The sequence below is a fragment of the Astatotilapia calliptera genome, chromosome 12 (assembly GCF_964374335.1).
Source record: "Astatotilapia calliptera chromosome 12, fAstCal68.1, whole genome shotgun sequence".
Lineage (NCBI taxonomy): Eukaryota > Metazoa > Chordata > Actinopteri > Cichliformes > Cichlidae > Astatotilapia > Astatotilapia calliptera.
The window spans coordinates 13,309,661-13,335,112 of record NC_137433.1 but is presented as its reverse complement, the minus strand read 5'-3'; the positions used below and the strand labels follow the sequence as shown (position 1 = coordinate 13,335,112).

The 25,452-nt window shown below is 41.1% G+C and overlaps 1 protein-coding gene and 1 long non-coding RNA gene across 3 annotated transcripts; one reads left to right on the top strand and one right to left on the bottom strand.

Annotated features, from left to right (window-relative positions):
* Nucleotides 1-9,362: 9,362 nt before the first annotated feature.
* Nucleotides 9,363-22,251, bottom strand: asb6 (ankyrin repeat and SOCS box containing 6). 2 transcript variants are annotated; one of them, XM_080309004.1, is made up of 7 exons: nt 22,113-22,251; nt 17,193-17,332; nt 16,896-17,071; nt 13,813-13,919; nt 13,596-13,704; nt 13,414-13,500; nt 9,363-10,648 (listed from the first exon to the last, which is right to left on the bottom strand). In XM_080309004.1, the coding sequence occupies exons 2-7, from the start codon at nt 17,300-17,302 to the stop codon at nt 9,927-9,929; spliced, it is 1,311 nt and encodes a 436-aa protein (XP_080165130.1). In that variant the 5' UTR covers nt 17,303-17,332; nt 22,113-22,251; the 3' UTR covers nt 9,363-9,926. The 2 variants fall into 2 exon arrangements, with proteins under 2 accessions (XP_080165130.1, XP_026043976.1); XM_026188191.2 differs by lacking the exon at nt 22,113-22,251 and adding an exon at nt 17,638-17,790.
* On the top strand, nt 11,407-12,912 carry LOC145432271 (uncharacterized). The gene is made up of 3 exons (XR_013912553.1): nt 11,407-11,697; nt 12,186-12,332; nt 12,603-12,912. It is a non-coding gene; the product is annotated as an uncharacterized LOC145432271 (long non-coding RNA).
* Nucleotides 22,252-25,452: the final 3,201 nt, after the last annotated feature.

The following is a 25,452-nucleotide window of genomic DNA, read 5'->3' as shown; positions in this document are numbered from 1 at the left end:
CCCCCACCCCCACGCACCCACCCACCTCAAGCAGCACACACACATACACAATCAGAGTTTCCATTTCCTGTGCGTAAGATCACCTGTACAGACAGAATGGCGTGCTTCAATGCGACATGCTCAGGCAGGAAAACAGGAAAGGGAGTTCAAGGGTGTCCAACATGAAATACTCGCAGAGTTAGGGGAAACCCAGCGCTCATGGCAGCACTCCAGTTTCTGGAGACAGTAAGTAAAGTTTCATCAGTTTTTTTTGTTTTTTGTTTTTTTTGCTTTAGCACTGCCATCATGTGCTCTACTTCTGCTTGTGCAAGAGTGCTGTAGAAGCATGATCTGCCTGCTCCAAAACAATACATACTGTATATTTCAGTGTAAGTTAATGGGATCACAAGGCAATACAGAATACAGTCTGACATTTTACATTTTGCCCTTTCCATTACTTACATGTAAGATCTCTATCACTCTATAATGTGAATGATAAATATGTATGTTCCTCTGCCTAACAGATGGTTTGCTTAGCTTAGCATAAATTTTAGAAATAAATGAAAAGTGGCTGTCTAAATGTAAAGATTGTTACTTTTTTGTGAGACTGTACTGAAGCACAGCTGTAATCCTGCTCTAATGCTAACAGAGATGATGCTACATTTTTGTCTAGGAAGTGTGATAGCTCTTTCTCCACCTGATTTTTAATTAATTGACTGATTAATACCACCTGCATATTATTGCGTAAGGTTCCCGTGACACATAAACGACTGTGTTATGTTTGAGCATAAATCCACAGTGGATCATTTTGGATACTGTGGGTTGTGAATTTAATTTTATCTATAATTCAGTATTATTTATATAGTGCCAAATTTCTACAACAGTCACCACATGGCACTTTAAATTGTAAGGTAAAAACCCTACAATAACAGAGAGTAAACTCAGACAACTCAGCAACTATCAGACAACCCCTTTTGAGCAAGCACTTGGTGACAGTGGGAAGGAAAAACTCCCTTTTAAGATGAAGAAACCTCCAACAAAACCAGGCTCAGGACGGGGCAGTCATCTGCTGTTTTGGGGTGACAGAGTAGAAATATTGGAGATAAAATACAGTGGAAGAGAGACAAGGATTAATAATAACTATTGATTAAATTCAAAGTGGGTCATAAACACAGCGAGTGAAAACAGGGGAGTGAAGAAGAAATGCTCAGTGGATCATGGGAACCCTCCAGCAGCAGGCCGATTGCAGAATAACTCAAGGAAGGTTCAGGGTCATCTGATACAGCCTAACTATATCTGTTATCAAAAAGGAAAGCTTTAAGTCTAATCCTAAAAGCATAGTCTGTCTCCTGAATCCAAACTGGGAGCTGGTTCCACAGAAGAGGGGCCTGAAACTGAAGGGTCTGTGTCCCATTCTGCTTTTAAATACACTAGGAACCACAAGTAAGCCTGTAGTCTGAGAGTGAAGTGGTCTTTTGGTTTATTAATAAAGACTGTCTAGATGAGGAGGAGGACTTTAAATTTGATTCTGGATTTAACAGGGAGCCAGTGAAGAGAAGCTAATATGGGGGAACTACACTCTGTCTTTCTGTGAATGGCTCATGGGATCTGTTGGGTTTGGAAACCGAGACAATGTCTTCAGGTCTTTTTCATGATCCTTGAACCATTCCTGAGCAGGTTTTACAGTATTGCAGGGCATGTTGCCCAATGCTGCCAGAAACTAATGCTGTCAGAGTGTGCTTGTTCTGTAACAATGTTAAAGTCAATACCAGGAACCAAAGTTTCCCAGCAGAACATTGTAAAGTAATTTTCATATTATGAATGATTACGATTACTGTCACCTGTTTGAATTCTGACTTTGAACCTGCATATTGTGCTCTCAAAAATTCCCCAATGGAATTTTTTTTTAAAATTCCAAGTTATGAATACGTCAGTGGGACACGCTTCTGTGAGGTACTAATATGGTGTATGATGATTCAAAGTACAAACGATTTTTGGAACCACAAAGCTCAAACTGAAACCACCAATACATTTAAAATGTCCAACCAACAGCCCTGTCACAGGGTAACCCGGTATGCCTCTGGAGGACTAAGGCTACATATAGCCCACAACATGCTAGAATGGCAATTTCCATTGTTTTATTACATCTTGTTGGCAAAATAGAGTTGTTGTTTTAGTTGTGAATGTGATGCTAATGCGGCTGTAGACCATTCCTTCTTCAGGTTTGTTTGAAGTCCTAAGTGAGTGAAATAAAATGCATATTTCTGGTAATCCTAAGCATTTCCCAAGTTATAATTTCATACCATAAAATAATTACACAATGGGCCCATGTATTCTGAATCATTTATTGCAAAGTTGGCTTATCAGTATTACCAGAATGCTTGAAGGTTGCTCTGTTTTATGTTGCTACCATCTTTGAGGTCCAGACTGCCGTACAGGAAATAGTCTCTTTATACTATAGGAGGGAATTAGGATCTTACCAAGTAGTTAGAAACACAGGAGAGTTTGACAGTCTTTTGTTTAAACAGTCTTTTAATTACTGTCAGTAAAGTTCTGTATTTGTGATTTTTGTATAGAAGTCTCAGAAGTGATAAACGCAATATCTTTGTCATGTTTTGGGTAAGAGTGTATAGTATAAGCTAATTGATTAATGCTTACATGATTTGTTTTGGGGAGAAGCTTAAGCTTTATGAGTTTAGTTGATTTCTTTTTTTTAAACGGTTTTAAGTTTGTTTGTTCAAGTTCCTTTTAGGTTTGTCGTACCACCAACCTGTGCTGCCTGGCTATCAGTATTTCTTTTTTTGTAAATAAATTGCATGCGTGTGAAGAGAATCCATGACTCCAAGTGTGCTTCCTCCACCGCATTTGCAACCCAAAGCTCTAAATTTAAAAAAAATTATGACATTTAAAAAATTGAAATAAGAAAAAAGTAAAAAGGTTGAATGATACACAAACAACAAAGTAATCAATTGCAAACTTTCTCAAAATCTTGTCATATTTTTCCATGTCTAAATCTATCCAAATTCAATGTAGTAACATCTTTTTTTTCCCTTTTTAAGTATGTAATATACAAATATACAAATATATATATATATATAAAACAGGTCGTATGGCAATGAGAGTCATAAAACCTGTCCAGGTCCTCGACATTTAGGAGAGCTGGACTTCGATAAACCTGCTTCTTGAGCAGTGAAAATGTACCCCCTTGCAAAGTCTGCCTTTGTCTGCCTTTAGATGTGTTTGGCTGTTTAGTCAGTCAGAGTTAAAAACTTAATAATCAACCACAACAGAGCACAATGCGTCAACCAATCACAGTGTCCCTCCGTTTTATCCAGTCTAGCACCAACAAATGGATGTTCACTTCAGCGGTTCTAAAATGCAATGTTCCATGTTTTGTAGAATCAAAAGGGGCTGAGGGTAATGACACACAGTGACAATGATGTTGTTTTCTTGCTAAGTTTTTGCTGAAGCTCTGCACAATCTCTAAAATGGCATGGTTAGCTTAGCATAAAAAATTATCCTAGCCATATTCTGATTAAATATCAAAAAGTAAATGTGATTACAAGCAAGTCTAAATTTCACTAATTAATACATTTTATTTAGTTTAGTGAATGTTGAAATATTTTTAAACTCCCCCACCCCCCCAAATCCCATTTATAAGTTTAACTTAGCGTGCAAAATTGTAACCTTGTAGTTCTTGCTATCTGCGATATGCCATACTGATCAATGGTCCCTGTTCTTTGTACGGTAGCACACAGCTCCCCTGTGAATCTGACAGCCATCCCTAGCCCATTTACTGTCAAATGGGGTCTGCTCGCATTGCCTGAGCTCAGATGCAGATTTATGCCAGAGCAATGCCGGTTCTTGCATATTAGATGAAAGCCTTGTTTGCATATACCCGCTCTCGCCCTCCCCTCTCCTCCTACCCTCATCCCCCCCTCTTTCTCTCTCTTCCTTTTTTCTGAGGCGTCACTTTAATATGTATGCAAATGGGCTGCGCTCCACGGGCAGATATGTGTGGAGTCCTGTCCTGCAGTCAGGAGGTGTAGGAGAGATTGTGTTTGTATTTATGAGGCATGGGCCCTGCCGCTCTTGGGAGAGAAAACGTTGCGAGTAGCGTGGTGGAGGCTCTGCAGTGCAGGCAGAATGCAGATATGCCAATAACAGAGGTCATGGTTGTCACTAATGATAAGAAGAGACAATTAGACAATAGCATAGCTGTAATGCAACCTCCCCTTACACACTCTTATATGCACACACAAACAAACAAACACCTAAGCTTAGACATTGCCTTCTCTGATAGGAGGCAAGCTCGCAGACTCTTCTTGAATGTTCGGTACATTGCAGCAGCTCTCCTCCTCAGCGTTGCCGGAGCTGGATTGGGGAGAGATCTGGGTATTTGGTGTGGGTAAAAGATCAATCTATTGATCATGTGCATCCCTCACTGTTGGGGGCTGAGGCATAGGGAGACAAGGTCAGGTCACCTGTGAGGGAGGCACCTCTGACCATTTCATCAGCCCCATGCTTCTCAGACAGGCCTCAACAGAAGACGATCAATAAAGTCTCAGCAGACGCGGAAATAAGTGTGTGCTGTGTAAAATTTCCTGTTGCACGTGTGCACCGCGAAATTAGAACAAAGATCTGGTTTCAAAGAAAAAGAATCTCATTTCAGACAAGAGTTGTAAATTGCAGGAAAAAACCCTGAATGAAAATAACAGTGAATGCCCAGTGTTGAAGACATAATAATATCTTGGCTTGGTGCCAATCAGTGATCTACTAAGGCAACACAAACACACACACACACACACACACACACACACACACACACACACACACACACACACACACACACACACACACACACACACGACTGTGTGCAAATCAAATGTCGGTTTCCCCTCTCTCTCTCTCCCTCACACACACACTCTCTCTCTCACACACACACCCTTCCTCCATCATGAATAAACCATACTGTGTCTATGAGTCATATACCACCCCCACATCCCTCTCTAACCCACTCCCCCTATTCGCTGCTGCAAAAGTAAAAAACGCTAATTAACGTGATGGCTAGCTCCAGCTCCTGTCAGCAGCTTGTGGGGGCCTCTCAACCAGCAGCCAGGCTCTGCTGGTCTCTGGTTTTAGCTGCTCTCTCCCCAGCCACCATCTCTGGAGAACCAGGGGCCCCTCATTCATATTCAGACCCAGTCTCAGGCACCTGGAAGCTGCCAGCACCACCACCACCAGCACCGCACAACCAACCCCCATAGTGTCTATCACCAGCCCCCTCTAGCCCAGCTCCTGTCAATACTGGATCCCCCCCCCCCCCCCCCATACTGCTGTTAGAAGGCACCCACAAAATCCAGCTCCACCCTTCACAGATATATAGGCACACAATTTATTATTATTATTATTATTATTATTATTATATATATGCATTTTTTTTTGCTTTTATATTAAAGTACAATCAAACTGGAACAGGAGCACAAACCGACCAACTCCCATTTAGGAGAAGTGAGAGCTACAAACTCCATCTAGGAGATGACACAACCCAACTGATGGGTTGAATCACCCAACAGTGGAGAGAAAGAGAGAGAGAGAGAGAACAGTGGCGAACGAGCTCGGTTACCATGACAACGCAGCCGGGAGAGCAAGAAACAGGAACATACATAATCTGTTTCTGCTGAGACTTGCACATGTGGCACAGAGCTGCCTTTCCTCTGAGAAGAAGTGAAGGGGAGGTGTGTGTGTGTGTGTGTGTGTGTGTGTGCCCTTATGAAACATGCATGCCTGCCTCTCTGCAACTAAACTCACTTTTCTGCCCTAGTCACAGAGTGAGTCACAAAATACAAGCCATTATGGCGAAACTGAAGCACACAACCCAGTGTTTAGTGGCAGGTTTTTCTTTTTTTATTTATTCCCATCTGCTGAACGGTGCGAGGAAAAAAGCTGCTAAGCAGTTAAGATACGACATAAAATATATACAGGCAAGTAAGGGCAACATTTTCCCCTCTATTTTCCCTTCCCTGTGCCTCTCCGCCGCTCCCCTTCTGCCTTTCTTTTCTCTTTCCCTCTTGCTCCCTCTTTCTACAGGCTCAGTCTAACCTCCCCCTCCCCTTTCCTCAAGGGAATAAAGGTCGTAACGCAAATGATTACTCAAACCCGAGTTGCCATAGAAACGCAGTCATGTGACTGGAGCAGGCATGCATAGACCACAACAAAGAGGTGGATCAGGAACCAAGCGCTGGAAAGAGCTGGAGCTCGCCTTACTGGTGCCTCAGTGCATTTCACTCAAATTCGAACCCCTTTAAAAATAATAATTACAATAAATAAATAAATAAAAATGGGAGAAAAACGGCACTGAAAAGAGCTAAAGGCTGCAGTGAATCTGGGCTGTAACACCGCAGTGTGCCATATATCGTACCATTCACTAGAATACCAAGGGTGTGTCCTATTCATCATGTCCTTCTTGGAGGCTGAGCTCAGGCGCCAGTAGTCTGGAATTTCTGTGAAATGGCGTCAGTTGTTGTAGAAATGCAGAGGGTGGTGGACTGGAGAGCTTCTAAAATAGGAGCTGGATTGTGAGGCTGAAAAGTTGTCCGCATTATACACTTTCAGTAACGGCTCTCCCTCAAAGAGGAAAACAAGTTTTGTGTCAGTGCTGCTCTGGTTACTTGCCTGAGTTACTCTGTTTCCAAAGTCGAGGCTTTAAAAACCCTACTGGTGCACAAACAGATTTTGGAACAGTATCTATGAAAAAAAAGGGGGGGGGGGGTAAATGGTAAAAGCTGTAAACAGATAAAATATTTGTTCATGATGGAAGGACACAAGTCAGAGTGTGCCGCTCTAAAGCAGGAACCAGCACCTGGAGCACAATGAGGAAGGTGGCTTGCCCCAACAGGATTCAGCTGTCCTACATCCAATCAAGCCCCATTGAGATTAAGTCCCACCAGCTCGATATGAACCCCATGGCCTGCAACCATCTCTCTCTCTCTCGCTCTGACCAACCAGCAGTCCCCTCCCCTCCATAAGAGGATGTGCACATACACACGCACACAATATCCCAGCACCGAGTCAAAGCTACACGTTCAAGAGTCTTGTGTGGAGGCAACAGATAAAGTATATACAGTCTGGAATGCAGCACGATTGCAAGAAATACGTTGGTATCCAAATTCATCTTGGTGTTAGCAGCCATTAATTTCAGTGCACTTCAGCAGAGCGAGAGGAAGGGGTACATGTTTGTCTGATGAAGTCACCACATCTGTGGGTATGAGCGCTGTGTGTTTCGATGTCTACGCTCTCTTTCCCTCTCCCACACTCTTCTTCTCACCAATCAAACACACACAATATAAAGATACCTGGGCAAAAAGATAAGTGAAGCCAAAACAAAACACACAAACACACAATCTAAAGGGGTGTGACTGCACGGTGTGGAACCCCCTCCAGCTCCCAACCCCTTCACTGACTGCTGGCCATTTCCCTCCAAAGTCCACCTCAACTCCCATGAGGCTTCAGGCAGCAGCTGAGTGTTCAGTGATGTCTGCAATTATCCCGCGTCTAGACATTGTCTAGTGGAAGACAAGGAGATCCTGCACAGGCTGCTCTCCACAGAGGAAAAGGCCCCGGCTAGACCGGAACGTCTCTCAGCTGGTGAAGTAGTGGTTAATGAAAAGGTTAAGGGCAAGCTGGGAACTCAGCCAGGGAGCACAGACATGAAGGGAAATATAAAGTCATATATGTAATTTTGATCACAGTACGTGGTTCTTGCATGCAAAAAAGTATTTGTTTGGAAAATGTGGATTTATATCAATAAAATGAATTTCTTGAAGATTTCTGATATTTCCTTTCCTGGCATCAGATATTTCAGGTATTCCTGTGTCCTTTAGTGTGTTCTGCTAAAGGAATTGCAAAAGCAATTAGCAAAAATAATTATCTTTGAATAAATATGTCAACATCCCAAGCATGAAATAAGAGATTTCATATTTTTCTTTATTTCAACATTCTATAAGTCACTTTTTTCATTTATAAAACATGCAGCTCTAATGGCACCTGCCCCTCATAAATCCATTCTGATATTGAACTCTGTAGAATTGTTTTGGAAGCTCTTGTCTCTCAGACAGAGTGGTCTGAAGTGAATAAAGGAACTACAAAACAAGCAAAAACACACAGCAGTTCGCAGCAGAGGTTGAAGGATATAACGAGCCGTGGTGAAAGAAGGCTATGAGAGAATGAGCAGGTGCGGTGGGGAAAGACCCATGGGCTTCAGGGAGAGAATAGATCAATAACTAATTTCAGTACAGAGCTTCACTCGCACCGTTTTCCAATAAATGCTGGATGGAGAATGCTGCCTTAGACCTCTCCCTCCCCGCCCCCTACTATCTCTATTCTATCACCTTCTACAAGCAAAAGGATTGGACTTTATGGAAGAAGCCTGTTCCTTTTTTTTTTTTAAAACTCCCCCCACCACCACTGTTGTCATTTTTGGTCGGGCGGATTATGTTCCTGTTGCCAATGTATAGTATAAATTCAGCCCAATATTACCATTTCCATGTGTCCTCCATGACGACCGCTCTCACAACCATTCCACATATGGCATCTCTGTATCTTTAATGTCTTTTTTTTTCCCCTCCACTGTTCTGCCTCCTGCATCTCCCTCCCACTCTTCCCCTCATTCGACCAGGGCCAGTGTTGAGGTTTTGTCAAGAGTGTGCAGGGAGATTCAGACAGACAGGAGAGTGAAGCGTGTGTCATGCAGGGCTGCTGCTGCTGCTGCGGCTCTTCTCCTCAGAGGCTGTGACCTAGATAACCAAGAGGAGCTGGAGCGCCTGCAAGCCTTGGAGCCACTCCAGCTTCAGCAATGTCAGGAAGGGGTTAGTTGTATAACACAATGTCCTATTTAGTTTGCTACTCACACACGCATGGATGCATACACATATGTAAGCAACGGTTCCCTGTACCATCATCGCTTGCTTCTTTACAGACTGTTTGCCTGTTACCAAAGGCATGGGTGGAAAGAATGGGTTTAGCACAAGTGCGAGAGTGTAAAGGGGGGTATACTGGGCCCTCAATTCATCAGAATTTAACCATAAGCATTAAAAAAAAAAAAAAAAAGCCAGGTAAAACTTTCCACCTCAGCAGCCACCAAAGCTACATTATGTCACATACACATCTAGGGGCGCGCTCCTTCTGCTGTGCCTTATTTTAGCAACCACTCGAATGATGCTTGTGGTTTGAGCGCATCCATGAGGAAAACGTGTACCACCAATTATCCTGTTATTTACCGGTACACTGTCACAGTCACATTCAGCACTGCACTGCCACTACCTGGGAAATTATAAGCACTAATGTGTAAACAAACGCAAAACAAAAACTGCTACACAAAGCAATGAGGTCACAGGTGGTGGAAGTTTTTATTAATTGTTATTATTGTTGTCATTACATCTTCATATTAAGCTTGAAGTTACACAAATTCTACAGTATATCACCGTCACGTTGAGGATCTAAAATATAGATGGACCCTACTGTGCTGGAACAACTTCAATAGGTTGCACTGTGAATAGTTAAGTCTTCCAAAGTCTGAGCTACCTTTGAAAATGCAGGAGCAACACTGCCATCTGGTGGCTTTCATATTGTGCTGCATTTTTTATTTTATTTTTTAAATAAACGTGTCCATATGTTTCACCTCTACAGCATTTCACTGTGGCAGTGACAACTCAAAGACTAATCTGTACTTACAATGTTGTATTTGTAAAGTAAACATATACACAATTTTGTCTGTAAATTTGGCACAGGCAACACAGATTTGGAAATTAAACAAAGGCCTCAATGATATGTTAGACTTCGCTTCACTTATCACATCCTCAAATATTTTACACAAATTATTACAGAGTTTGTTCAGTCTTTCACTTCAGATTTTAAGCAACACAAATAGTAGTAAGCAGTTTATATCGTCAGCGCTGGCTCTGCTGGGGCTTGAAGCAGTCCCAGCCAGACTTTGGAGTGTACGTGTGCTCGGGAAGAAGAAAGTATTTGAGTCTGTCTGGTAGTGGTAAGGCTTTGACTCTGTCTTCCAGTGGCCAGGGCTTCAGGCGGTTCCTTATAAACGCCCTACAGAGGCATCGCAGCGCAGGGGGGCTTGCTTCACGCTCTGCTACGTGCTTGTGCAGGTTTAGTAGAGCCTGAGCGTACGGGTGAGACTCCTGACCAGGCATGGGGAGCTGCAGCCCGCAAGAGAGATGCAGCCTGGGGCTGTGAACCTTTACCAGGTCAAGCAACATCTCTGCCTGCTCCAAGAGCTCGGCTGCGTGAGTTTGATCAGAGCACTGCTGCAGGGCTGTTTGGAGCCTCTGGAAGAGAAGGCTATAACCTGACCAACAGGAGTCACTGTGATTGGAGCAAACCAAAGACGCGCCGCTCTGAATTAAGAGCACAGCCAAGGGGAAGAGCAGGTCAAAGTACTCCAGGCTCGTCTGCGTCAGGGAAGGCTCGCCATCCTCATTCAGACAGCAGCTGGGGTCCACGCCGTGAGCCAGCAGTAGCTGTGTGGTTTTCAGGCAGAAGTTACCAATCTGAGCAGCATCCTCCACCGAAGCCCCCAGCGCCTCCTTCACCAGAAACACCAACGACGACTCGACTGTTTCACCGTCTACAGTCGCAGCATGAACGTCAGCACCTTTGGAAAAGGAAGCATCTCTCAGCACTTATCCAGATTACAACACAGGCTTAAATTTGTAACACTTTTGAAACTGAGACAACTCAGTATTTACTGGTTAATTTAGGGGTTATTTGAACAGTCTTAGTAGAGTACGTCCTGTTATATCTATTTGCGTGTTTAAAAAAAAAAAAAACCTATTCTCATTTTTAGGCTTAGGCTCCAAAAACTAATCCCACATCTATTATCATGCAAATTGCTAGCATCAGATACAGGCCCTCCCTGGTGTTCAGAACGGTTTCAGATAACTTGAGTCAAACTAAAAACATGAGCTGGCCTCTTTTGCTGTGTGTATTTGCACAGTTTCTCTTGCTGTGCAAATACCGTTTGGCTTTTGATCTTTATCCCTCCATTATTTCCAAATACACTTTGCTCTTCCAGTGTTTAATAAGTGACAGCAGGGCTTATGTTAACCTTGTGCAGCCAAAAAACTGACATCCTAATTTAGATCTTTTTCATGTGACTCTTCCAAAGTAACGGTTGATCTTTTAAATTAGCAACATTTTTAATAAAGGCTGAATACATTCTTAATTCAACTACATGCAAATAAATAAATCTACTCAGCATGATTCTATAAGAACAATAATCTAATAATATATTATCATCATCATATTTTGATGTAAAATAAAAACCAATGCGTGTTGAGTTTCCTAGTAACATTTACTGTTTACACACATTTTGATATGAAGGTTGTTTTATGATGACCCAGAGCTATATAGGGGACTGTGGTTAGATAAAAGATGAACAATGACTGCAGGGCTGAACAGGCCAGGGTGGGATACTGAGATGTGGAGCAGCAGAGAATGGTAGCTGAGTGAACAGAGTCCAGAGTGTGGAGAACTAATCAAATAAAAAGTGAAATCTGGAGCAGAGCAGCTGAAACGTGTGGGTATCATGGCCCGGAGAGCAGAGCTGATGAGGTGAAAGGCTGCAGAGTTGAGACGGAGCAGTGTGGACGATGGATGAGAGAGAGACCGCAGGACGGATGCAAGAGGAGGCTGAGGTGGACGGTGTGATAAACTTTGTACTACTTTTACAATTATTAAAATAAAAATGACTCTTATTTTGTTCTGGACAACTGTATGGTTAATTTGAAAATGTAGGCAATCCATTTCACAGTGAGCGGTCTGTCTTTTATACCTTCTTTATTTTAAGCATATAATACTAATACAGCCCATATGGAAAAGATATATATAAATCCTATAAAGTTGGTATCTGTCTTGTGTGGAACTTGTATGAAAAGCATACAAGAGTGAAAACAGATATAAGATCCCTTGAAAAATTATATAAATGAAACTTGTATGTTTTGGATATTTACTAAAACTATATATGAAAGTGGCCACTTTCATGAGTAAATCATATAAGCCTTATATGATTCACTATATGAAGTAGGCCACATCTTATGCAAGTCTTTTATAAGTTTTTTCTATTTCTTTTTCCATATGAGTGTATCTGAAATTAATTTTTAACTTTTCCATATCGTTTAACCCTGCGACAGAATGGAGTCCTGCCCACGGATCTGCCCCTTTCCCCTATAACAGCTGCGATTTAAACACACCGCAACTCTGAATTGGACAAGTGGAAGAAAACGGACGGATGCTTGGATAATGTTCTTCTTCTATAGTCAATTATTTAGATGTCATAGGTATTGTTGTATCCTTTGTTTACTACATTATATGTATTTTATCCTTACAATCTTTCGAAGAGCTAATAAATGTAATCTTAAATAAATTTGTGAAATGTTATAATTAGAAAAATTAGATGGAAAATAACAATTTCAACTTTTCAAGAAATTACCACTTTTCCAATACTGATATTATTGCATAACAAAGAGACATGAAAAGCACAGGCAGAGGCTAAACACTCTGTTTCACGTGCAACACTTTGTATGTTAGAACTTCGCTCTTCTCTGCAGCTGACTGATGGACCAGTAACATCACCAGCAAGAGTGGCTCACTGCAGGCAGATGGACCGTGTCTGGACTGGAGCGGACAGACAATTAGCTACCCCTGCTGGACCATAAAAAAAATCTTTAGTGTTGATGTTGATGACTACGCATCCTGTAATGCTGGAAATCCCCATTTGTCTTTGAGAAGTAGAAAACTAAAATACACTCTGGAATTACACTTAAAGGAAAAAAAACGCTAAACCAGAATTGGCCACAGTGAAAATGTCAGTAACAGCTGGGGGCCACTTTTGAGCACAAATAAAAAATACAAAACATTGTCATGTGCAGGGTTTTTTATGCAATGTAAAATTCATTGGTTTACACAAAAATGTCCAAGCCTTGTTTGGCCTTTTGAAGGACAAACTTAAGTTTGTCTAAACTTATTACACTTGTTTAAAAAAAAAAAAAACCTGAACCAGACGAGATCAAAAAAGAAAAAAGTCCCAACCCTATAGTCACCCTCTGCACATGAAAATACTTGTGTGAGAAGTTTAATGATAAATTTAAGCTTCTGCCTACAGAAGATGAAACCTTTTATGGTTAAAAAAAAAAAGTCACTAGTGAGTCGCTTCATGCTGGGATCTCAGCACTAGCTCTGCTCCACTTTCAATTTTCTGTTAAGAATCAGATCCATGGTTTATTCCAGGTTCAAAATGAGCACAGGTGGCAAAAAGCCTGTGTGCAGCATTTTAGCTGTGATGCCGCTTGAGGAAGAATTTGAATGACCAAAAGCAGATGAGAAGGAAAAGTGCCTGGAGTGCCGTTTTAGAGTCAGTACCTCTCTCAAGTAGCAGCTGGATGTTCTCCGTGTTGTGCACGGTGATTCCATCGCTGCTCGCCAAGGCATGGAGCAAAGGTGTTTTTCCTTTGAAGACAACATCAAAGCAATCGCCTTTCAGAATGACTGAATAAGGGTATGAATGGAAATTTTACAATTAAGCTTGGCCATCGTAAACTCACCGTGTTTATCCCTTGCATTCACATCAGCACCCAGGTCCAGCAAGGCGATCAGGCAGGGCAGTCTCTCTGACTCCTCACTGGCAAGGTCCAAGGGACTGCTCTCATGAATCTACAGAAATAACAGATTTACATAGAATCCCTCTACTGATTAAAAAAAAAAAAAAAAAAAAAAGACAGAATCAATCAAAAGAGAAGTCATGGATTCCTCTTTACTCACTCTGTCCCTCTTTTCAATGTCTGCTCCGTGCCCGGCCAGCAGCTTCACCATGTTTGGCCTGTTCCTCAAAACTGCTATGTGTAGTGGATTGTAGTATGAAACTGGGTCTTGAGAAATGAAAACAAATATTTTGTGTATAAAACAAAGTCTTCATTAAAGAGATGAAAAGCAACAGACAGGCGAGGATTTGACAATATAGCATTGTTCCTAAATGAGTGTGGGCAAAGCTATAAAAGTTACTGTACACTTACATGCAGAGTATAAAACCAAACAGAGAACATGAGCAATAAAAGAAAAACTGTAAAAGACAAGCAAAAGGAGAGATCATGAAAAGACATGAAGACACAGGAAGTAAACACGTACTGCATGGTATGTGGGGAGCATTTGTTTCTCGCCAGAGGACTTTATGAAATGTGAGAGGTGAATGAAGCAGCCTCTGCAAGAAATCCCTAATCATACCCTTGGGAAAAACACATGCCTGAAACCAGCAGAGGTCACCACAGCATAGTTAGGCTTAGTCTGGAAGGTTTAATCACAGTAGAAAAACATGCTGCACTTCCCACTAGTATATACAGACGATAACTGGCTCGTTATGCATGTGCAACTACTTGTTACATGTAGAAAAATGGCAGTGGTCTCCTGTTTGTATCAGTCATTAAAAACAATCTGTGTATTAAGAGAAAATGGACTATTGCAGGAGGGAATGAGGTGAATGCTAGAAAGCCAAAAACACTCTTCAGCACTTTGAAGATCATTTGCAACAGCTTGCAAAATTTCAGTTACAAGAAACAAATGTGCTATTGGGCCAGGGGGGCACTGGCCACCCCCCAAAATTTGCTTATTTGGTTTTCACATGCACCCATTTTCAGTGATATCAACTTTAATAGCATGAAATTAACTAGGCATATAATTCTTTTCTTTATCTATTTTTTGCCATATTTTTCAAGTATCCAATATTTAACAACAGCATAATAAAAACTAGAAATTCTGTGTTTAGTGTGCCACCAATATGGCCACTCCTGTGAAAGAATTCTTAAAGCAGCCCTGTCATTAATAACGTGATGCAAATATGTTTGAAGGCAAATAACTGGCTATAGTTCATTGCCTAACCAACATTTCTGTTGCTTACCGGCATACTGGGAGTGTTGGATTTGGTTTTGTGTCAGCAACCAAATCAGTAGCACAGAAATGACACACACACATTGTTTTTTCAGCTTTTGAAAACAGAAGGTAAACTATCCAGAGCAGTGGAGACTCCTGTAAAAATGTGGTGCTGCCAGCATCGTGACCTGGAGCTTGAACCACAGAAGCTGCTGCTAATGACATCTGCCATCTCCTAGTGATGTCCCTTCCTGCAGTCTGGGCCTACATCAGTTCACTTATGATGCTTGAACACACATTTTAGGCTACGTCCACACTGAAGGTCTTAATGCTCAATTAAGATTTTTTGATCAAATCCGATTTTTTTTGTCTGCTTGTTCACACTACAAATAAAACGTGACAGCAAACGCGCTCTAGTGTGAACCCTCAAAGCGGCCCGCATGCGCAAAAGAAGACGTCACACACAACGCGCTCTGTTTAGATCCAGACCAAACAGTATTGTTTGACTGATGGCTCTTAATATAAAGACTTGTTTTGGACTTTACGTTTCCCAATTTTGCTTTAAGTTATAAAGTTATTTTGTTATTTACATATGGCCTAATAAATATCCTTATTGCTGTTTTAGAGAGGAGCGGTGCTTCAAAGGATAGTTGGAAATGTCTGTCAGAATCTGCAGATTATACAGTACAAAGAAAATGTTCATGTTTCTCCAACACTGTCTTCCCAACAGTTTCACTGACATCTACATGGGATGGCCAGGAAGCTTTCATGATGTCTTATCGGGCGCTTCTCCGGCACGGATAATTGGCGTCTGTCTTGTGTCAGTTACGTAAAAGATGGATTTAATGCGACATGACCATTCAAACAGCAGTTGCTTTCTAAAACATCAGATATGTATCGGATTCAGTACCACTTACGAAAGTGACCCAGATCGGATTGGAAAATATCGGATTTGTGCCGTTCACACTGTCATACCATGATCGGATATGGGTCGCATAGGGTCAAAAAAGTCGGATTTGATACGCTTTCGCCTGCAATGTGAACGTAGCCTAAGTAATACGCTCACTGACAAAAGACTGAGTGGACCTGAATCTGATGTTCTGAAGTACACGTATCATGATATGACATATCGTGATCACTGAATGACACAGGAAATCAATCCTGCCCTCGGCCATCTCCCTGTACAACTCTTCCATCTAATACACTGTAAACACTGCAATAGTTGCATCCTTTTTGCACACGCTCTTTCTACTCTGTAACATTCCTGTCAGCACTGGTGATATTTATTTATAATCACCTCTGTCAATCCTTGATTTGTATTATTTAGTGATTTGTATATATTGTGCTATTTCTTAAATCTGTAACATACTGTATTGTTAAATAGTCTAGTCCGTTTCTGTTATTTATACTAGAGCAACTGTAACCCACATAATTTCCTTAGGGATTAATAAAGTATGCTGATTGTGATTCTGATATTGGAACTGCTGCTGAAAATTTTGCTAGTATGGCAAGACACTGAATGAACTCCAAACTGCCAGGAAAACTATTCTAATTTGTTTTCTCATCCTACAGATTTTGTATTGTAGCAGCTTGCTTGCGCTTGTTGGTACATACGCTTGATTTGAATCGGACCAACATAGGATTTTTAAGACCGATATTGATATATGATGATTTAAAAATCAGATATACCTTCTACGTCCTTTTTAAGATAAGACAATGCACTCATTGTTGTGTCTGTAGTGCTCTAAACATGAAGTTGCAGAGTGCCCTCTGGTGGACAAATGATTCAAAATCAACAATCACACCTTAGCTGAAGAGTGTTTCTTTCTTCTCTGCTTTTTTAAATTTCAAAAATGACATTAAGCACAGTCACAAAATGATCTCTCTCTCTCTCTTTAGCAAGGTTTCATAAACAAATGTGTATACAGTGTCAAGTTAAAAACATTCACATCATCTAAAACACACTCCAAACTGTTATTAACCTTCAAAGTTGAGATCTGCTCCATAGCGTAGGAGGATTTTTGCTGGCTGCACCAGACCTCGCTCTGCCATTTTGAACAGGGCATAGCTGATCCCCTCCACAAACACCTCTGACTGGGATTCTTGCTCCAGGAGCTCCACCAGAGACCTAGAAATTGCGGATTCTTCCTCAGAACTCCTGACAGGAGAAGAAAGAAGCACCTTGTATGTAATGTTTGTCTGTTATCTGATACATGTTCAATTAATTACGGCAGTGTAGTACTGCCAAAAGAGGACTGTAACTGAATAGCCAGCTTTACCTTTCCTCGCCAATGTCATGTCGTTCTTCCAGTCCAATAACACACATGACAGCATCTACCAGCGGCTGATACTCATAAATTATCCTGCGAAATCCATGGAGGAAAGGCATGGCTCTGCCTCGGCGATCCTAGGTTAGCTCCTAAAAAGCATAAAAGAAATGCTGTGTGCTGAGGGTGTGTCAGTCTAACAGAGAACGCAACGCAGACATCAAAGCTTATCTCTTGAGTACAGCTGACAAAAGTATTCATATCGTAGGTGACACGTCACAGTAACAGGCTAACGCAGTGGTTTTAAAATCCTTCATACAAAATAATATGTACTCCTAATACTGATTAGTTAGCTGGACCCATTCAGCTGACCGTTTGTCTAACTTACGCTAACCGCAACGATATTTATGTTATAAAAATGGCGACAAGTGTCGCAATCAATGGCAGCATGACTTACCAAATGTATCACTTCTTGACCTGCTAAATTATAAATAAATGTCTTAGCGAAATTACTTTTAAAAGAGAGGAAAGTCACTCAGAGCAGACTCCCTTTAAAACAGGAAGCTTTCCTCACGCCCGCATCGGTCCGACGCTGTTTTCATTCCCATTTAAAATACAAGCCTAAACAAGGTTCCTCTTTCGAGTCCGTGTCCTTCAATCAAAAATGAGTAAGTAAGCAAACACACTGCACCACTTCAGTTGTTGAAACATAGACATTTACTGAAAATTTAAATGCCAAATAGTGATTTCGGGTATTTAAAGGATATAAATTAAAGGATAATAGAATAAATATAAATACTGCATTAATTAGCGTATAATCAGGCCTTCCAGCAATCTGAGGCGTTTTCATTATAGTCCATTATAACTACATAGGAGCAGGGGCTGGTTTCTGGAAACCATCCATCTTTAATACAGCTGCAGAGACGGACATGGCTTTTTCACCTAATAGCTTTTTATGTAAGTGGATAAAGATCAACCACATACATAGTACGTCTTATAAGTCAGCTCTTTCCAACTGTGTATGATCATTCAACATTTGTGCATATTTTCCTCACCTCCTTGTTATTGTCATTGTTTCTTCGACCATGCACCCTAATTTTTAATTCATACGTTTCCTCCTCACCTCAAGCCTCATCTCCTGATATGGTTGCAATTATGTATTGTCAGCAGACAATACATAATTGTATGCCCTGTCTCAGGACAAGCTGACTAAAAAGTAAGAACAGCTGGTTAGCATTGTTCGAGTTATGGTTAGGCTTGAGTGTACTAAAAATCACAACTTTCCCTCTGATTAACAGCTTGATTAAATACTGACAGTATATACTCACTATAGATGTAACTGTAGCAAGTATTAAGCACTTGAACTTTGAGGGGTAAGAAAACATAATTCAGTTGACTGCAGTCTCCAACATACTGACATCTATTGGTGATGATTTACACACTGTAGCTTTAAGTAAAATGCTTTTGTAGTTGACTTATGATCTGTCAAATATATTTTTCAAGAATGATATTTAGTTATTTTGTGGTAGAAATTACATTCCTGTCACAAGGTAGAAACTGTAGACTTTTTTTATGCTAATTTATCTGTTGATATTAAAAATATCCTTTTTAAAAGATATCTCATAAAGAGTGTAACAAAATTGCAACAAATACAACCAGTTACCACCAGTGGTATAAAACAATCAGCAAGTGCTGGCTTGTTTAGTGCAAAAAATAAAAACATACAAGTATGACTGTAAGGAAGTCTGCTGGAAAACTAACAGAGATATTGGAAGGGAAAGACATGCCGCTCAGTCCTAAAGCGAAAACTCTTGCAACAACAGCCATTGTGACTGAAGCAGAACTTCCAAGGGGGACCTTCTTACTCTGGGTCAATATTAGCAACATTTTTTAATTAACTGTAACGAATCCAAAAATGTTTTTGTATCCCAGTGACTATTGTAATTATTTTGAATAAGTCTTCAAAACTTTAGGGTCACTGCCAAGTAATGAGACTTTAAAACTACCTCATCTATGAGCTCTGATAAGCCACAGGCTCAGTTTCTGATTGTAGATTTAATTGATTGCAGCATGATGTTGATTTCTATTGTCATTATTATTACTGTTATTTTCAATTATGGCTCCAAGTAGAATCAAAATGAGGATAAAGCATGCTGTGTTTTGGTGCAGACCTACCTTGTGATTGACAAGCCTGTATCATACGGACATGCACTTTTCCTGCAATTTCTCAGTCAGTTAAAACCCTGCTTTTTAAAACACAACACTGGCAGTGCCCAAAATGCTCAGTTCATTAATTAATGAGTGATGGTGCATGGTGACTGTGTACATTTTTTTTATACACACCCTTAAGAGTCTGATAATAAACTTTAACTTTAACAAAGGTTTACTTAGAAAGCTGCACAATTTCCTTTTTTAAACTCCTTTCCAAACAGACAATACTATCAGGAAAGATTCCAGGATTTTCCTCAAACATGTGTGTCCAGTTCAGTCTATTTGTTTATTATTTTATGTCACAAATCAATCTTTGTTTCTGATGGTAACTGTCATGTATTTATCAAACCATGCCAACTTCCATGCAACGATCAAGTGCCTGATTAGCATTTGGCATGTTTCCTTTGATATTCTTACTGACCAACAAAATATTTCTCCCACCAACACGAGCAGTTCTAAAACACTTTCTTTTGTCCATATGGCACATTATTCTGGGACGGCAGCTTTCGCATTTGTGACAATTTCTCCATTATGCCGACAGCATCTGGTTGTTAACAGTTGCTTTTGTCCTGTTTAGCAAACAACCCCCTGCTGAGTCGGAGTTTGTTGACAGATGGCTCACTTTGAGAACCACAGAGGAAGGCCTTCTCTCTCACAGGATGTCATCTTTAGCGCATGTGTTTGTGTGACTGACTTTAAACATCACCCGTCCCAACGACTGCACGCATGTTAATCCAGTTTTTGTTGCTGACACACTGTCTCAAATTAAAAAATGAGCGAAATCATCACAGGAAGACAAATTAGCTAGACAAGCATATTCTTTTTTTAGTTTTAAATTTAAAAAAGCAAACAAAAAAAACGGAGTAAATTTTTTTTATTAATATGTTAAAATTAGTGAACAAATACACAGCTAAAAAAAATTAAATGACCAGTTTGAAATCACATTAGATCTCAGTGGGAAACAAATCATGCTGGATAGCTATACTGACATTGACTGGGTAATCTGTTAGGAACGAAAGGGTTCTGCATCGTTTGATGGAAATGAAAATGTTCAACTTACAGAGGGCTGAACTCAAACACAACCCAAAAGCCCAAGTAAAAATTTTAATTTTACTGAATTTCATTGCAGCAACTCAAAATGGTACTAAGTAGTTTTTATGGCCCTCACATGCTTGCATGCTTGGCAACATCTGAGCATGCTCCTAATGAGATGGTTAATTGTGTCCTGGGGGATCTCCTCCCAGATCTGAACCAGATCATCACTGAGCTCCTGAACAGTCTGAGGTTCAACTTGGCAGTGTCAGATGGATGAGAGTACGAGAAGTGTTGTATGAGAGATGTTAGGGCCAGTCAGTGGTATCAGTTCCTTCATCCTCCAGAAAATGCCTGCATACTCTTGTCACATGAGTCTGGGCATTGTCATGCACCAGGAGGAACCCAAGGCGCACTGCACCAATGCAGGGTCTGACAATGAGCCCAGTCATGCTGAACAATGTCACAGGCAGCATAATGTTTTCCACAGCTTTTCCAGACCCTTACACATCTGTCACATGTGCTTAGGATGACACCGGTGGACCTGCCAGTTGGGCTCCAGAGTTCCAGAAAGTGAGCACAGGGCCCACCAGAGGATGTCGAGATCTCAGGCCAACCTACATAAAATCTGTTTTTGATTGTCTGGTAAGAGACATTCATAACACTGGACTTTTGGAGGTCATTTTGTAGCTCTGGCAGTGCTCTTCCTGCTCCTCCCTGCACAAAGAAGCACATACCGCTCCCGCTGATGGGTTAAGGACCTTCTATGACCCTGTCCCGCGCTCCCAGAGTAATAGCCTGTCTCCTGGAATGTTCACCACGCTCTCAATACTGTGCTGGGAGACACAGCAAACATTCTGGCAGTGGCATGAATTGATGTGCCACCCTGGATGAGTTGGACCTCTGTAGGGTCCAGGTATCGTCTTGTGTTATCAATAGTGACACTGATCCTCACCAAATGAAAAATTAGTGAAAAAACAGGCAGAAAAGATGAGAAGAGAAAAATTGTCCCTAACATCATCAGTAAAACTACTAATTTTTGGGGGGATGGTTCATTGTTGTCCCTCTAGTGCACCTGGTATTAATTTCATTAACACTAAAACGGCTGAAACTAATTAACAACCCCCTCTGCTACTCAACTGTCCAGATCAACATCCCAGCAGTTTAACTGACTTGATGCTTTACTCTGATTAAAAAGCGTTCCTTTCATTTTTTGAGCATGATTGCTGTCTAAATAACCTTTGATACAAATTCTGCCTTTAGGTGGCAGTAGAGCAGCATCGGCACACAAACGACATCCTAGACCTGTTACTATACATCACACCCATGAGTGAATGGTTTTAAATGTGCATGAACGCAAACACAACCTATCATGTAGATGTGGACTTGAGCGGAATCTCAAACAAGCATCACAGGGAGACTCTCTCTGGCATCCCGCGGGCTTGTCCTCTGGAGCGGAAACAGGATGCAATAGTTTAATCAAAGTTTGATTAATTCTAATTTTGTCACTTTCAAGACAATTACTGTTTTCACATCCAAGTAACCCGATCAATAAGGCGTTGTTCCCTGAACGGATGGCAGCCTGTTCATAATCTCTCTAATGAGGGTGAAGTCTCTTTTGCTGTTTTCCAGCCACACTTAATTTACTCTGGATTTTCAAGGCGTGTGCTCATGAATAAACTTCCTTACCTTTCCTTTCACAAAACTGCCGCTGACAAGTTCTTAAGTCTTTGTGCGCACACCTGTCAGAGCCCCCCGGTGAAGTAGACAAGCTATTTTTCCAACTCTCACCATGTGGTCACGGGAGCATACTGCTGCTTGTTAGACGACAGTAGAGGCAGGTGGCACAACGCACATCACGCATTAGACCGTGAAAAAAAAGTGTTTTTCAAACGCAGGACCCCCCTCCCAGGTATCAGGCTCAGCATTAATGGATGTTCTTGAGGAAGTTTACAAACCTCACTACGGCATCACCAATGTCACTGTTGTTCTCAAAGCACGGCGTGTCAGGTCCCTGCGGGTATCAACGCATGACACTTGAAATAGCTTTAGGAGAACAGCTCTAAGCCACTTTCACAAGAACGCCGTAGGAGAAAAAATGAATTTGCAAAACACTCATTCACAGTGATACAGTCATTTAAGCGCCCACGGTCCCGTGTGTGATGAAACGCCTCGGTGGGATTCCAGGTACTGAAGAGTAATGGTCGTAGTTAAGAGCAAAGCTTTGTCAAAAATATCATCCTTTGTGCTGTTTGTCCTTTTCTTGACGTCTAATTTTGAGCTGGATTGGAGGGCGTGAGGCAAACCGGGAGGAAGAAAAGAGGGGAGATAACTGCAGTTCCATTCCTATACGAGTAAATTGGCTCTATATTAAATTTTGGCCTCATCTATCAAAACAAAGAACGGTATCGAAATTACTTTGTTGGCCACAAATCGTTGGCAGCAGATTGAGCCTCTCTTGAAACAAGGCCATCATTTATCTGGTTCACATTTCCTCTTGAGGTGAAAGGAAGCGGGACACAATAAGACTTTTATTTGTTCCCCGGGTGATAGATGTGACCCCCCTTGAACCCGTGATTACGAGATTACCGAGAGTAGAATAAGAATCTATTAAACATTTAGACCTGTTGGTTCCCTTTTAGGTACACTCTCTTTTCATCAAATAGTGCTGTCAGGGGAGCTGTAGGCAGGGGAGTCTCCCAACACGGAGGAGATTTACACAGCTACAGCATTCTGGGCTACGCCAGGCATTGTAATTTTTCCCCAGAGGGTGATACATAAAGGAAAAGTTAATTAGCATGGATGCAAAGTACTTTTAAGATGTAATAAAACCGAGCGCGCACAGAATTCCTCCAGAAAAAGTTGCACGCTCTGAGTTGAAAGGTGAGAGAATACCAGAGGTGAAGGTGACGATGAAGGCAGTGAAATGATAATAGAGTGGCAAAGCATTGTGGGTTTGGTTCCCTCAGTGCTACCGTGAGAGCTGGAATTATCAGACCAGCAGGTCTGGGCCTAATATCCTTTTGTGCTGGCAGCGTATTGCTGAGTGAAGATTGTGGGTGGAAATAATCAGCCCTTTTAAAGGTCAGAGGAAGTTAAGCGCACCCAAAGTAGACCATGACACATTCTGGCTGATAAGAAATGACTGTGTGTTAAGAAGAATGAGAAGAGTTCACCTTGTCTCATTTATGCTATCGTGATTGCTCAGCTGTCAGTCAAATATAATGGCACATTTGCAGCTAACCCAACAGCAACAATAGGAACTGCTTAGCTCGGGCCAATGTACTTTGAAGCAAACAGTGTAATTCACTGAGGTATTAACGATGGTGGTCACTACAGTTCAAAAGAACTGTAACTTTTGTCTTTTAGGTGTTACAGCATGACATTTAAAAACTTCAAAGCTGGTGGCGATAACGGCAACACTTCATTTAAAGGTACAGTGTGTAAAATATCACCACTAGATGTCACTAAATTGGAACTTGCAGTCAGATGAATTCTGTATTCTTACCCAGATTCAATTTAATTCAATTTAGTGTAATTTTTATAGCACCAAATCGCAACGGCAGCCTTTACTGTAAAGTAAAGGCCTTGCAATAATACAGAGAAAACCCCAATAATCAAATGCCTCCCTATCAGCGAACACTTGGCACTTGAAAAAGTCCTTTTAACAGGATGAAACCACCAGCAGAACTAGGCTCACTGAGGGGTTGGCCATCTGTTGTGACCTGTTGGAGGTGAGGGGAGGAAGACAGGACAAAAGATGCTGTGGAGCAGAGCCAGACATTAAAAACAAGAAAATATTAAATACAGACTCGTATATAAACGCATAGTGAGTGACAAAAGTAAGTGAAGAAGAAACACTCAGTGCATCACTGGAAGACCCCAGCAGCCTAGACCTGCAGCAGAAAAACTCAAGGGACAATTCAGGGACACCTGATCCAGCCAGACTATAAGCTTTATCAAAAAGGAAAATTTCAAGCCTAATCTTAAAAGTAGAGAGGGTGTCTGCCTCCCAGATCCAAACAGGAAGCTGGTTCCACAGAGTATTTAGTTTTAAATACTCTACAAACCAAAGGTAAGCCAGCGGTCTGAGAGTGATGTGCTCAGTCTGGGTGACATGCTACTATGAGTTCTTTAAGATAAGACTGAGCGTGGTTTTTCAAGACCTTATATCTGAGGAGAAAGATTTTAAATTTGATTCTGGGTTTAACAGTGAGACAGTGAAGAATGCCAAAATGGGGGAAATATGATCTCTCTTTCTAGTTCCTGTCAGTACTCTCACTGCAGCATTTTAGATTGAATGAAGGCTTTTTGGGGAGCTTTTAGGACAACCCGATAATAATGAATTACAAAATTCAAGTGCATAATCCTTCCTACGGTGGCTGCTGTAGGACAAACAACTCATTCATCTGTAGTGAGTGTATGCTCTCAGAATGTAATCAAACTGTTTATTGGAAGGAAAGTGTGATTTTTAGGACACTTGAGCCTAATATTAGCTGGCACAGTGTTAGCTTATAACCAGCTGTTGTTGTTTAGCTGGCTCATTGTCAGCTGCAGAGACGGGAGGGTTGGATGTCTAATTTTCTGACAGTTGCAACAGTATCAGATATAAATACACATGTTTATGCAAGTTTTCATGTGTTAAGGTCTTGACTTCAGTTCAGGAGGAAGAGGATAAGGTGGAAATGAGGAAGCAGTCATGGAGAAGGAGAATGACAATAAGAAAGAAATGCTGAAAAACACAGAAATGTCAGATATTCACATATTGTTTGAAAGAGCTAATTGTGATTATTAAATTAAAAGTTACTTATAAGGCATAGTACATATGCTGCTGGTTTCTTGGCAATTAGGAAGAAACGCAATTAGGTGGAATGACGATGCTCATTTTGGCTGCTGTATTCAAAATAACGGGAAACATGGCAGCTTGCACAAACCTGCTCCTATGCATTTGTAAAGGATAAACCCAGCACACTGAACTCCTATATGATGACTTGGTAGGACAGAGCATAGCCTGTTTTCCTGTTTTGTT